Here is a 14,232-nt window from a genome sequence, read left to right on the forward strand (position 1 = left end):
TTATATGGCTATAATTCGAAGCAAACAGAACCTACTACTACGTTGTTGGTTAAATTTATATTACTCAGCTAGTAATCAAAAGCTATAACTAACACTTGCTATTAATATTAACCTTAATTATGTAGATCGATTTTTAGTTTGTATAATTTGTCACAGTTAGTATAGTATAATTTGCATGTTTTTTTTTTTATTTCGATTTTATTACTATATACTACATTCAATAATTTTGGTTTTTAATTTTTTGATCTCGTATAAACGTGTAACTTTTAGTTTTCGTATAAAATAATTTGTATCACTATCAATCTATTATTTCGGATCTTATTATACTTATACAATTCAAGACTCTTTACTCAATTATGGGAAAAAAATACATTTGTGCAATTCAGACTTTTACTACTTAATTATGAAAAAATAATAATACGAATTTTATAAAATGAAATGCAAATTATAAAATTATTGTCCCCTCTCCTCTCCCCTCCTCTCGGCCTCACTCGGTAGATAAAATGTACAATAATTACATACTTGCTTGTTCAATCGTTTTATTTTATGTGTCACTTTTTGAATTTCAAGAGTTAAACAAATATATCACCAGAGTTAAACAAATATATCACCTTTGAGATTTCAAGACTTAAACAAATGTATCACCTTTGAAATTTCAAGACTTAAATAAATGTATCACTTTTGAAATTTCAGGACTTAAATAAGACTACATTTGACAAGTAAATTTTTTATAGATCTTTCAAACATTTGAATAATCAATTTCATGATACTTTCTACGTAATTAATAAATACATAGATTCCATTGCAAAAAATTAAAAATTTCATGCACAATTAAATTGTTTCGACTTTCAAAACACAAAAGGCAACCATTTAACTGATAATACATATAACTCTATCTCTCTCCCACTTTCTGCTCCCACTCGTTCGCTTCTCTCTTCTCTTTCAATCTCGCTCTCTATTCTCCTTCCTATAACATGTATCTACGAATTGTTACTAGGAAATTGGAGCATAATGAAGCTATTTTTGAGTGGCTATATAAGTTTCCATATATATTGGATTATACCATAGTATAATCTGCAGAAATGTGTTGATGCATTATATCATAAGCTTCAATTCTTCAAGCAACATGAATAATGCAAGTTTCTGTTCCTGCCTAAGCACAAGAAAATGACGCGAGCAAATGTGTAGCACTAAATTTCTAGTCAGTGCGACCAAGTTTCCTCAGTGTCACTGAGATTCTCTTCTTTTGATCAATCTCTTGACCTTGCCATATTTGGAACCCAGGTTTTCGATTTATTTCGTGTTTCCAAAGATAGCGTGCTTCTCCCCACATCAGAATAAGACAACCTGGTGTCAAAAGCACCGGCACTTTGTGTGGTGGATCTTGAGCTGTGCATGTTTCATTTTCGACTCCAGAAAAATGCATTACGCAGGATGAATCTAGAGAAACAATAGCTATTCCATCCTCAAACCGCATTAGATCAACATGTGCGCAGATACCCTGTTATAAAGCAATGTGGTAATTCATCACCAGAATTCCACTGTAAAGAAAAGGATGCTGATCCTTTTCATGAGCAAGTTATACTACATCAAAATTTTATGGTTGTATTTTTTTATGATGAGGAAAATCCGCGGTCGCTATATTATGGATGCACATAGGTAATAGAAGAGGTAACCAAGCAAGTCTGGTTCGACAAGTTCGACCCAGAAGAGGTCCTTGCTTTTGCTGGCAAGCGGTTTTAAAACTTGAGACAAGTCTAGTGCGACGAGCTCCTTGCTTTTGTTGGCAAGCAGGTTTCGAACTTGAGACCTCTAACATAAAAATCCCAAGTTCAACCGCTGGACCACCCTAAAGGGTTTGATGGTTGTACTACTTACTCAGTAGCACTGTAATTTATCATGGTACAACAATTACCACTAAAAAAACAGTTATGTGAAAGGATAAAGTCGCACCTCACCTGGTTGATACATGTTAGCTATAAGTTGATCAAATAGAGGTTCCCTCCATAACAGATCTTGTGGAAAAATACATGCTTCCTTGCCCTTTTCACAGTTTTCCAACTCTGCAGCATAACTACCGAAAAGAATCACCTCATGGATAGACCTGGAGAGCTCAACCGCCCATCCTGGTAGGTCGCCAAATCTCATAGCCTGTATGAGATGAAAATACATGTGATCAAGTGCATTGATAAATGACTACAGGTTAAAAGAGTCGAACAGGGTGATCTAATTATGATTTATGAGAAATTCAAAAATTTGTAGTTGGTTTACAAAAATGCTAAACTAGTCACTTAAACAAAGGAAAAGAAAATGTTAAACAGAACCAACAGCCCTGCTGTCTTTCTTAGAGAACTGCAGGATGAACTTTTCCATTGTTCAAGTACATGACAGATATGCGTTGCAGTATGCTCATTCGAAGGTTAATTAACAACTATAGGGTAAAAACAAAGCTGAATGCAGAGTGTAAAGTTTTTAAACTTTGAACGAAGGATATTGGTTTGATGCACACGGTCGAAATAGCGTACGAATCAACATCGTGATGATTAGTACTTTCAGAATCTCTTTTTTTAAAAAAAAAAAATAAATTCTTGAGCATCCAGCACTTTTGGCTTATATATGTTTTTTTAATCCAAAATCTCTTAGGGGTTGTTTGGTAGGGGATGGGATTGACAAAGTTATCCCACCATATAATGTGATAACTTATCCCATCATAGCAGTATAAATGGTGGGATAAATAATTCTGAAACGAACTAATACCCCTATCCAAACACATAAAATCTCACATACCAAACAACCCCTCAGTATTCAAGTCCTTGTTTTGATAAGTCTCCCCAGAATGAATACTAACGTACAATTATAAACGGCAGACAAATAAATGAAAAACATTTATTCCATTCACGATATTCAGAGAGAAATGTCACAAGTTCATCTTCTGCCTCAAGTGGTAGTCATAGTATTCTCAAGATTTAGCGCCAGTAAATAGAGAAGTTACATTTTGACATAAAAATTACTACTACAACAATCATCTTATTTCAAATGCTCTTACACAACTCAAGGGCATAAGTATGAAAACTAAAGATTTAACATGAATATAGTGGTCGTCGGGTAATATATCCTTCAGCCAAATGACACAAGATTATTGATCACACTTGATGAACATGATTCCCAAGTTGATATGTAAGGGAATAAGATATAACAAGTTAAAGGGAATAAGTGTATTATACAAGAATACCCAAAGGTTTGAGGATCCAACAACACCTGATTGCTTGAAGACTCAGCAAACCATCCTTCTGCAACCACAACCATCAAGAAGCAAATATAAGAGCTCTGCCTGATCAAATACATTTGTCTTACTCCTTAGCCAAATGAAACCATTGAAATATCACTGATAATACATGCGCAGCAGTAAATTTACAGGGAAACCCGTGATAAGGAGCTCCCTGATGACTGCTTAAACTGTTCTCTCAAAAGCATTGAGCTATAATTGAAACAAAAGGCCATTCACTACATTATTATGCTGAAACTTTATATACATATAGTTGAAAATTTCTATATGCAAAGAATCTTTAAAATGCAAACTTTATATGTATATGAATACCTATATATATATATAGGCCAAATCATCTTTAAAATGTGTGAGTATATATGTTTGTACATAAGTAAATTTAGAGGCAAGGCTAGAATTTCGAGTGTGTGGGTTCCAGGTTCTGGAAAAGACGAGTTTGTTGGGTTCTGAATAAATTATTTATACATAATAAGTGGACTTTTAAAAATCGTTTTCCGGAAAAAACGGCATTCAATCTTTTTTTTTTAATGACCAGGAAAACCCGCCGCCGCTACCCTTTGGTGTGGACAGGGTAAGACAATTGATTCTATGCAATAGCTCGCATGCGACACAAGAGAGATAACCGCACTAAAGCAAGCCCGTTGCGAGCTTGACTCGGAAATCAAACCCCTTGCTTTCACTGGCAAGGGGTTTCAAATTTGAGACCGCCAACATGGAAATTGAACTGGCGTTCAATCTAATAATTGAATTTGTAAAAGGGGTCAAAGGCAAGTGAGTCAAGGCCAATCAAGTTCATTTCCCCTATGACTAAAACGTCAAGGTCGTGATTTCTTTACAAGTACATAACTTCCAAAATGGGAAATGAATTGTGCAAGTGGGAGAGGTTCTAAATCCTTTTTCATGGAGAGGCTAAAATGGGGGAGAACTATCAAATAACTAAAACTTCTTGGTGTTTTCTAAGAAACCATGCCTTCTATTGCCTGCAAAACCTTCTTTATAGACCAAAAAACTGAACCGTCACCTCAATGTGAAACGATAGCACTCTTGGATATTGAAAAGACTATTTCATAGCAAGTGTGTATGTTCTAACTTCTCACTTGAAGCTGATTGCAAGGCTTCTTTTGGTTGTTCGGTTGCAAGTCAGTCCCAACCAGGAGCTCAAGGCTTCCTCCGACATACCGGGGAGAGCCTCACCATTCGCCCACAAACGTTCCTTCATATTTGGACTTACCATGTGTAGCCACATGATTTCGCTTCTTTATTAAGTCCGATTTTTCCCCATACAAACACAAATACAGTGTCTAGGCTAAAGCTACTAAGTTTCTCAGAACCCGTAATCGCCTTGTTGCTCCGCCCTGTGTATATGCAAGGCCCGCGTAGGTAGTCTAGAAGAGTAGTAAATGAATTATTCAAAATTCTAGGTCATTGTATAATAATGGATTCAGAAGGAGTGCTATCTAATTATACGCATACATTTTACTTCAATTTGATATATATTCGAAAAATTGAACCAAAAAATCCGCCCTAAATCTGCTTTGAAACAGTATGAATATGAGCAACAAAGAGAGGGGCTATTACCTTGTTGGATTGATGATAACAACTTTGATTGTTGATCAGGAGATAAAAAGTCTTTGCACAGCCAAAGGCCATCAATTTCACTGATTCTTTCCCAATTATGAGTTTCTCCGAACACTGACCTGATTAGGGCTTTTCCATTGACCTTATTCTCAACAGAATGAACATGGAGAAATTGTTCTTCTTCTTCGCCTTCGCTGTTTGATGAATCGCCAAATGCTTCTGTTAGAATCATCTTCAGCTCATCCATATTGTTGTATAATCTGCGGCTCTTTCTAGTTCAATTTTGCCTTGAAAATTCTTATGCTATGAATCCTAGAATTATGAATTGTGAAATTACCTAAATCTCAATGTTATGATGCTATCTCATGCTTCTTTTATTATATATCTAACCCATGGGTCAACCCTTAAACTTGGTATGAAATTTTATTTAGACATTTTAATTGTGCAATATTTATTTTAAACCCCTCATGTAGGATTTCATTGTGTTATTTTGATACTTTTTGTTGACAAGACATGGTGAGTGTAATACACTCAAAGTTAGCCCGTTAGGAGCTTATTTTCAGGCCAAAAAATATTTTTAAACACTGTTCATCTTCTTCCCTCAATCTTTGTGATATCCACTATACACCATCAATTAGGGTACTGCAACATCGCCATTAATCTTGTTAAAATCAAAATAATTTTTAATTTTGCAAATCTAAAAATCACCACAATCATTATCTTCTTCTCATTTTGTTTCTTTAGATCCAGCAAAAAATTCTTCCGTTGTTAGTTATAATTGATTCTTTTTTAAAGTAAAGAAGAGGAAAAAGTGAACTTTTATAAATTATTTTTTTCAATGTAATTAAGATTCTTTTGAAAGTGTTTCTTTAAAAGACGATAGAGTGAAAACGATTGAAGTTGGAGTGGGTGGAGTAAAGAGGATGGATGCTCTAATGGGGGTGGAGGAGCGGTTGGGTTGGGATGTGTGGGGTGGAGAGGACAACAGTGAGTTTCTTGAAAATTAGAAGGGTTGAATTTCTTTTAAAAAAATAAGGAAAATGCACAAGTACCCCCTCAACTTATGTCTGAAATCTCAGAGACACACTTATACTATACCAAGGTCCCATGACCCCCCTGAACTTATTTTATAAGTAATTTTCTACACTTTTTTGGCCTACGTGGCACTAGCTTGAAAAAAAAATAACCAGCGTTGGGCCCACAAAATAGTGTCACGTAAGCCGAAAAGGGGTAGAAAATTATTAATAAAATAAGTTCAGGGGATAATAGGACCTTAGTATAGTACAAGTTTGTTTCTGAAATTTCGGGCATAGGTTGAGGGGTACTTGTGCATTACTTGTGCATTATCCCTAAAAAAAATTATTATTTGAGTTTTAAATGCCACATGTCAACACATGTCATCAAGTGAGTGGTTATTTATCTTTATATTTAAAATCATTAGTTCAGAATTATTTTTTTACATATATGACATGACATGTGTCTTTGTTTAATTCATCACTTTGACATGCCATCGCCAAGTGTATTACACACACTTTGTATTTTTGGATGATTATTAAAATAGTGTCAAAATGACACAACAAGATCCTACATGAGGGGTTAAAATGAACATCGTCCAGTTGAGGTGTCTAAGTGAAACTTTGTGCCAAGTTTAAGGGACCATTGGTGGGTTAGACCTTTATTATAATGGTATGATTTGATATATGTCTTTTATGAAACGCAAAATTGTAATACATAAATATAATTTCATGATATGATAATATAAACTTAAGTTATTAACTGTATTTATTGAAAGTCATGAATATGAATTTTTGGGCTAATCCATGAACATATGAGCTAAAGAGAGTTATAATTGATCGGAAGTGCATGAATCTAAATGATGAACGTATAAAACTTCATTTGTCAACGCTGTTAAGGATAATATCATTGATTCGGGGGAATTGTTCTTTTATGCCCCTGATAAGGGATAGTTATACTTATGGATACACATGATATGTACATATATGTCTCACACCCAACGAGGTATGAAATATCATAGTTGATTGGGTCGAGATCAAACTTCATGCATTCACATAGTATTTGTATCAATTATACTGACAGAATTTCATTACGATAAAGAAATATATGATAAAAAGATGTACCATTAAGATAGTGTTAACGACATTATCGCTTAATCTTCATATGTTATACTATGCTTTATGTTTTTAGTGATCTGGTATGTACCGATATGTTTACATACAATACTATTTAATATGTACTTACATCCCTTTTATCGAGGGTGTTGCATATACACATACATGTGATCAAGTCGCTCACTAGGTCCCATATTTTCTGCTAATTGGGGAGCCTCCTCTCTGTTTCCCAAGACTTAATTTACGTATTTCTAGTACTTTATATTTATGTGTTTGAAGTATATCAATGGTCTTGTCCTAATAGATACTTCTCAGTCATGTTTAGAGATTTCATAAGAGATACATGGTTATGTTTCAGATTGAATCTTCATGTCTTTTTTTAATGATTTCAATTCCACAATTTATGTGTTATACAAGTGTTTTCTTTTACAAAACTTGTCTCTTTGATTGCTTTTAAACTGCACTTTCACTCATGTCTTGATGTATGCTCATGTCCAATGCCAGGTTATGGGTACGCTTAGAGCAACAATTACATCGAGTGTTGGTCATGTTCAATGTGTAGGCTCAAAGCGACATATTACAAAAATAGTCTTAGTTATTAAGTATTCAAATCTATATATATGATCTTAATTATTCTAACAAGTACATTTATATTCTGTCATTTTTCATCTTAGTGAAAACAAATGAGGTTTTAGTCCATTATCCTAAATGTAGATTTAAATACGTACATTTATATTTCGACTTTTACTTATTATGTTCGAAAAATCAAGAGATAATTTACAATCTTATGATTAGTATGGAGAATAGTTTACAATCTTATGTTTAGCATGGAGGAAAATATTCAAAAAAAAAATGTTCTTCTATTATTATTTTTATGTTTAGTTGGTCAAAATATTTAGAAAAAATAAGATCTTTAAACATGAGGAAATTGACCTCTCTAATGGAAAAAAAAACAGTTACGTAAGTGTTATTCCAAATTTATTGTCTCCTTCCCGCCCATTCAATCTCCTCAACTCCCACCCCTTGATTATCCCCTCCCCCCACCCCCCATACACCAATCGATTCAACCTCTATCATATTTTGTTAAACAACATGTAGATTCTCTTGAATAATATTTTCTTCCTTAGTTATCTACTAAAAAGTAATTAAAAAACACTTTGTTTTTCAAGATGACATTTGCTGGGGAAAACTTATTTTTCATACCAAACACATCTGACCTGTTTTTCTAATCATTATAGAAGTGTTTATATACATTACAATGAAAAAGTGGGCTAATACTGGAATTTATGGTTTCATAAATGCAAGTGTTGTTGATAAAAATACCACATCGTAATGTACGTGAGTAAGCCAACAGCTACAAGAAATATATAAGAGACTTATGACTAACAAAAGATTCACGCAGCCACGTAGTGAGCACATAGCGAACTATTCTTTCGCCTTTTACTAAAGAATACCGTGTGTGCGCTGCAATTAGTGGCATACGCCAATTTTTGGAGGGATTTTCTTAACTGAAGATCCCAACAATACTAATAACAAAATTTTCTGGGTTGTTTATAAAGTAAGTTGAGACCCTCTAAATGTGGTTAAATTACTGTGGAAATCGAAAAAATGTGGTTAAGATTACTTTGAAAGTTATTTCAACTGTCAATAGTTTTCTTAAATTATGCTCCTTTCGTCCCAATAAATGTGGTTAAATTAATGTGGAAGTCGAAAAAATGTAGTTAAATTATTTTGAAAGTCATTTTAACTGTTATTATTTTCTTAAATTATATTTCTTCGTCTCATTTTATATGGCAAAATTTTTAAACAATTATAATATATATAAATATAATTTCATGATATGATAATATGAACTTAAGTTATGAACTACGTTCATTAAAAGTCATTATGAACTACGTTCATTAAAAGTCATGAATATGAATTTTTGGGCTAATCTGTGAACATATGACCTAGAGACAATTATAGTTGATCGAAAGTGCATGAATCTAAATGATGAACGTATAAAACTTCATTTGCCAACACTGTTAAGGATAATATCTTGTTGATTCGGGGGAATTGTTCTTTTATGCTTCTGATAAGGGATAGTTATACTTATAGATCCACATGATATGTACACATATGTCTCCACCTTAGTTGATTGGGTAGATCAAACTTCATGCATTCACATAGTATTTGTATCGTTTATTATATTTTCAGAATCTTATTATTGATTAAAAAAAAATATGATAAAAAGATGTACCATTAAGGTAGTATTAACGACCTTATCTCTTAATCTTCATATGTTATACTATGCTATATGTTTTTATTGATCTGGCATGTACCGATATGTTTAGATACAAATACTATTTAATATGTAATTACATCACTTTTATCGAGAGTGTTACATATACACATACATGTGATCAAGTCGCTCACTAGGTCCCATATTTTCAGCTAATTGGGGAGCCCTTCTCCGTTTCTCAAAAGACTAAATATACATATTTCTAGTACTTTATAATTATGTGTTTAAGGTAATACCAAGGGCCTTGTCCTAATAGATACTTCTCAATCATGTTTAGAGGTTTAATAGAGAGATACATGGTTATGTGTCAGATTGAATTTTCGTGTCTTTTTTTAACGATTCCAATTTCACAACTTATGTGTTATACAAGTGTTTTCTTTTACTGAACTTGTCTCTTTAAATGCTTTTAAACTGCACCTTCACTCATGTCTTGATGTATGCTCATGTCCAATGTCACGTTATGGGTACACGCTTAGAGCAACAATGATATCGAGTGTTGGTCATTTTCAATGTGTAGGCTCAAAGCGACATATTAAAATATAAATAGTCTTAATTATTCAGTATTCAAATCTATATACATGATCATAATTATTCTAACAAGTACATTTATATTCAGTCATTTTTCATCTTAGTGAAAACAAATGAGGTCTTAATCCATTGTCTTAAATGTAGATTCAAATACGTACATTTATATTCCGACTTTTACTTATTATGTTCGAAAAATCAAAAGATATTTTACAATCTTATGATTAGTATAATAGAGAATAGCTTACAATTTTATGTTCAGCATGGAGGAAAATATTCAAAAAAAATGTTTTTCTATTATTATTTTTTTATGTTTAGCTGGTCAAAATATTTAGAAAAATAAGGTCTTTAATGAAAAAAATAATAATTACATAAGTGTTATTCCAAATGTATCGTCTCCTTCCCGCCCATTCAATCTCCTCAACTCTCACCCCTTGATCATCCCCTCCCCCCACCCCCATACACCAATCCATTCAACCTCTATCATATTTTGTTAAACAACATATAGATTCTCTTTTGAATAATATTTTCTTTCTTAATTATCTACCACTAAAAAATTATTGAAAAACATTGTTTTTCAAGATGACATTTGCTGGGAAAAACTTATTTTTCATCCCAAACACATTTGACCTGTTTTTCTAATCATTATAGAATTGTTTACATTACAATGAAAAAGTGGGCTAATACAGAAAGTGGCCCTCTCAAACTTGTAAGTACTGGGTCCAACAAAGGCACAAAGCCCATATACTGGAATTTCATAAATGGAAGTGTTGTTGATAAAGTACCACATCGTAATGTAGGTGAGTAAGCCAACAGCTACAAGCAACATATAAGAGACTCATGCTAATAACATATAATTTATGCAGCCACGCAGTGAGCACATAGCGAACTATTCTTTCGCCTTTTACTAAAGAATACCGTGTACGCGCTGCAATTAGTGGCATACGCTAATTTTTGGAGGGATTTTCTTAACTGAAGATCCCAACAATACTAATAACAAAATTTTCTGGATCCCAACAATACTAATAACAAAATTTTCTGGGTTGTTTATAAAGTAAGTTTAAGACTCTCTAAATGTTGTTAAATTACTGTGGAAATCGAAAAAATGTGGTTAAGATTACTTTGAAAGTCATTTTAACTGTTATAATTTTCTTAAATTATACTCTCTTTGTTCCAATAAATGTGGTTAAATTACTTTGAAAGTTATTTTAACTTTTAAAATGTTTACTAAATTATTCTTAGTAAACTTACTTCTTTTTTTTTCTCTTAGTACTATTTTTAAAATGAAGTGGGACCAATAAGGATATTACCTTTAAGAAAATGTGACATTCTTTTTGGGACTGACAAAAAAAGAAATGATGCCACATAAAATGAACGAAGGGAATAATATCATGGTACCTAATATTGGCTAAATATTTGGGGAATAATATTATGGTACCTAATATTGGCTAAATATTTGGGTAAATAATTCAATATGATAAACCAATTTTAAGTTAGTGTTACTAATAACCCAACGAATTGCGTTATTAGAAACACAAACCTTGGTAAGTTTAACCCTATCAACAAAATTTAAAGTATTGACCCCTACAACCTTATACCTATCAACATAATTAAAAAAATTGAAATTTCTCTATCGTTATAATATATAAAGTTATTATTGTAATCGAAAGATTAAAAATTTAAATTGTGAAAATAGCTTTCCTTGCAAAATATTTTTCAATTCTTTGCTAACTTAGGAGTTAGGTGCACATGCATAATTCAACACAATTATCAAAAATCAAATTAGTATGCCAATAACCCCAATATTTAATATAAAGTAATAATCAAACGAATGGTGTTATTAGAAATTTAAATAAGAGAAAAAAAAACTTATATACATATGAAAAGTCTAATTATTTTTTGCCCTATTATCAAACACAACTAAAGAATTGAACCCCAATTGTTTTTACCTATCAACAAAATTAAAGAGTTCAACCCCTTGCACCCTTATATCGACACATTAAAGAACGAACTTTCATCTGCTGTTATAATAACTAATAAAGTTATTATCATGTAATTAAAAAGTCACAGTTTAAATTATAAATTATAACCTCTTATTTTATATTTTATTTTATATTTAATTTTTTCTTAAATTTTACACCTAACGAAAATTTAATCTACCAAATTATTAAAAAAAATTACCCCTTTCACCCTTATGGGTTTTAGCCCGCCAACAATGATGATATTTTAACCTATCGACATAACTAAAAAAAATGTGAAGTGTACAAGACATAGACAAATAAAGAGAGAACCTTATCGCTATCTTATGAGCAAAGAAAAGTATGAAATGATCAAAATGAGCCCATAACTCTCCAGAAGGGCATAATTCAAATAAAAAATCAAGAAGATGGGGAGACATACACCAACCTCGATTACCGTGTCATGTACTAGTTTCATTTTTCGAGAGTCAAATTATTTTACATTTAACTGAAAATTTATATATGAAATTTTTAATTTTTTTTATATTTATAAACTACATAAATATATTTGTACAAGTCACAATATTTAATAGTTTAAAATATTTAATTTTTTTATAAAATAGTTACAAATTAAAATAGATTTATTTAAATTTATAAATATATTTATACAAGTCACAATATTTAATAATTTAAATATTTTTATAAATTAAAATAAATTTATTTAAATTTCAAAATTCAAACGCACCTCTGTAAATTCTACCAATTTTTCAATTTTCTCATCAATGAGTAGGTACCGAACAATGTAAGTGATAATATAAAGTATTCCATCTTTCTTTATTTTAATATTATTAATACTATAACTTTGATGATGATCCATTTTAACCAGACATTCCTTTTAAAATAATATTTATCATAGGTATATTGTTGTTAAATTAATTATATTTTGAAAACTTCAATTTAATTGTTAATACATGCAGTCATCTAATAATAAGAATTGTACCTTTGATTTACTAAAATCGATAGGTAAAATACTATTAAAAAAAACTTTAAGGAATAAATAATATTTCCTATGTTTCAAAAAAGAATATTTTTATTTCTTATTTAATTTTTTTCAAAAAGAATTTAATTTTAACTTTCCACGTGGCATGTTTAAGACCACAAGATTTAAGAACATTTTGATACATTTGACATAACTTTAATTTAGAACCACAAGATTTAAAAGTCTTCTTTCTTTTCTTAAACTTCATTCCAAGTCAAACTAGTTCATTCTTTTTTAAACGGAAAAAATATGAAATAAGAGAATATACAGTATACTATCTCATTTTTAATATTTATATTAGAACCTGACTAATCTAAATTCACACAAAAAAGTAATGCATTGAAGAGTAACTGTCTATTTTTTCTTTATACGTCTCTTTAAAAACCATAAATAAAAATGTTACTTTTACTAATTTATGCTTTAAAAAACTCTTTTTGAATTTTACATAATTATTTATATTTTCAAGTAAATTAATTAAAATAATTACCTTTTTAAAGAAAAAAATAAAAAAATAATTGAGGACAACTATAAATCTAGACAAACTAAAATGAATCTTCGCATAAAAGTTAATACCCGGGATCCGATCCTATTAAATTTAATTATTTTTATTAATAAACAAAATAAAAATAAAAATAAACAGGTTATATACGTGATTCTGTCGAGATTCTAGAACAGCTAGCTAATCACGTGAGAATAACCTACTTACTGAAAAAGTGACATGCATTAAAGTGTAACCGATAATAATTAAAAGGGTTAAAGAATTATACTCCTTTCATTTTATAAAAATGTTGGTTTAAAAAAATTAAAATAAAATAATTTTTTTAGTTTTAAATTAAAGTTGTACCAAATGTATTAAAAAATTGATTGTATGGTGTTAAATATATCACGTGAAAAGTTGAATTTAAAGAATTGTAAAAAAAGGGGACTTTTTTATTTAAACAGACCAAATAAAAGAGTAGGCTATTCTTTATTATTAAACGAAGAGAGTAATATTTTAAAGAGAAAACAACATTTATATCAAAAAAGAAAAACTATTTATAAGTGGTTATCCTCCTTATTTTCGTATTAGTGGCGAAATCAACAATTTCACAAAGAGTGTCCAGATTAAGCACAATAAGAACTCTTTTAAAAGTAGAACTAATGAGATTCGAACATATAAGCAGTTACTCATTCCAAAGAGGCGAAATCACTAGGCAATAACAACTTGTTAGGTTAAGAGTGTTCAAAATATGTTATTTAATAATTTCATATGTCATTTTACTTGTATTTTTTTTTCCCGACGAATCGTGTCAATTTGGACACTCTGACCATAATGTGGCTACCCCACTGTTCTCATACCCCTATTCTTAACTACTAATGTGTCCTTAATATTCGATACCATCAAAGTATATATATAGATAGACACACACTCGTGGTATCAAAGAGGAAGAAAAGTG

At 31.0% G+C, this 14,232-nt stretch overlaps 1 protein-coding gene and 2 non-coding genes across 4 annotated transcripts; 2 read left to right on the forward strand and 1 right to left on the reverse strand.

Annotated features, from left to right (window-relative positions):
- Positions 1 to 1,034: 1,034 nt before the first annotated feature.
- On the reverse strand, positions 1,035 to 5,327 carry LOC101250926 (uncharacterized protein P8A3.02c). 2 transcript variants are annotated; one of them, XM_004247385.5, is made up of 4 exons: positions 4,865 to 5,327; positions 3,259 to 3,290; positions 1,954 to 2,151; positions 1,035 to 1,501 (listed from the first exon to the last, which is right to left on the reverse strand). In XM_004247385.5, exons 1-4 carry the CDS (start codon positions 5,109 to 5,111, stop codon positions 1,199 to 1,201), a joined length of 780 nt encoding a protein of 259 aa, XP_004247433.1. In that variant the 5' UTR covers positions 5,112 to 5,327; the 3' UTR covers positions 1,035 to 1,198. The 2 variants fall into 2 exon arrangements, with proteins under 2 accessions (XP_004247433.1, XP_010326581.1); XM_010328279.4 differs by having other exon boundaries at positions 3,225 to 3,290; positions 4,865 to 5,213.
- Positions 5,328 to 8,393: 3,066 nt separating this feature from the next.
- LOC112942257 (U5 spliceosomal RNA) lies at positions 8,394 to 8,510 on the forward strand. Its single transcript, XR_003248343.2, has one exon. It is a non-coding gene; the product is annotated as a U5 spliceosomal RNA (small nuclear RNA).
- A 2,153-nt stretch (positions 8,511 to 10,663) lies between these two features.
- On the forward strand, positions 10,664 to 10,780 carry LOC112942253 (U5 spliceosomal RNA). The gene has a single exon (XR_003248339.2). It is a non-coding gene; the product is annotated as a U5 spliceosomal RNA (small nuclear RNA).
- Positions 10,781 to 14,232: the final 3,452 nt, after the last annotated feature.

The sequence above is a fragment of the Solanum lycopersicum genome, chromosome 9, assembly GCF_036512215.1.
Source record: "Solanum lycopersicum chromosome 9, SLM_r2.1".
In the NCBI taxonomy this organism is placed as follows: domain Eukaryota; kingdom Viridiplantae; phylum Streptophyta; class Magnoliopsida; order Solanales; family Solanaceae; genus Solanum; species Solanum lycopersicum.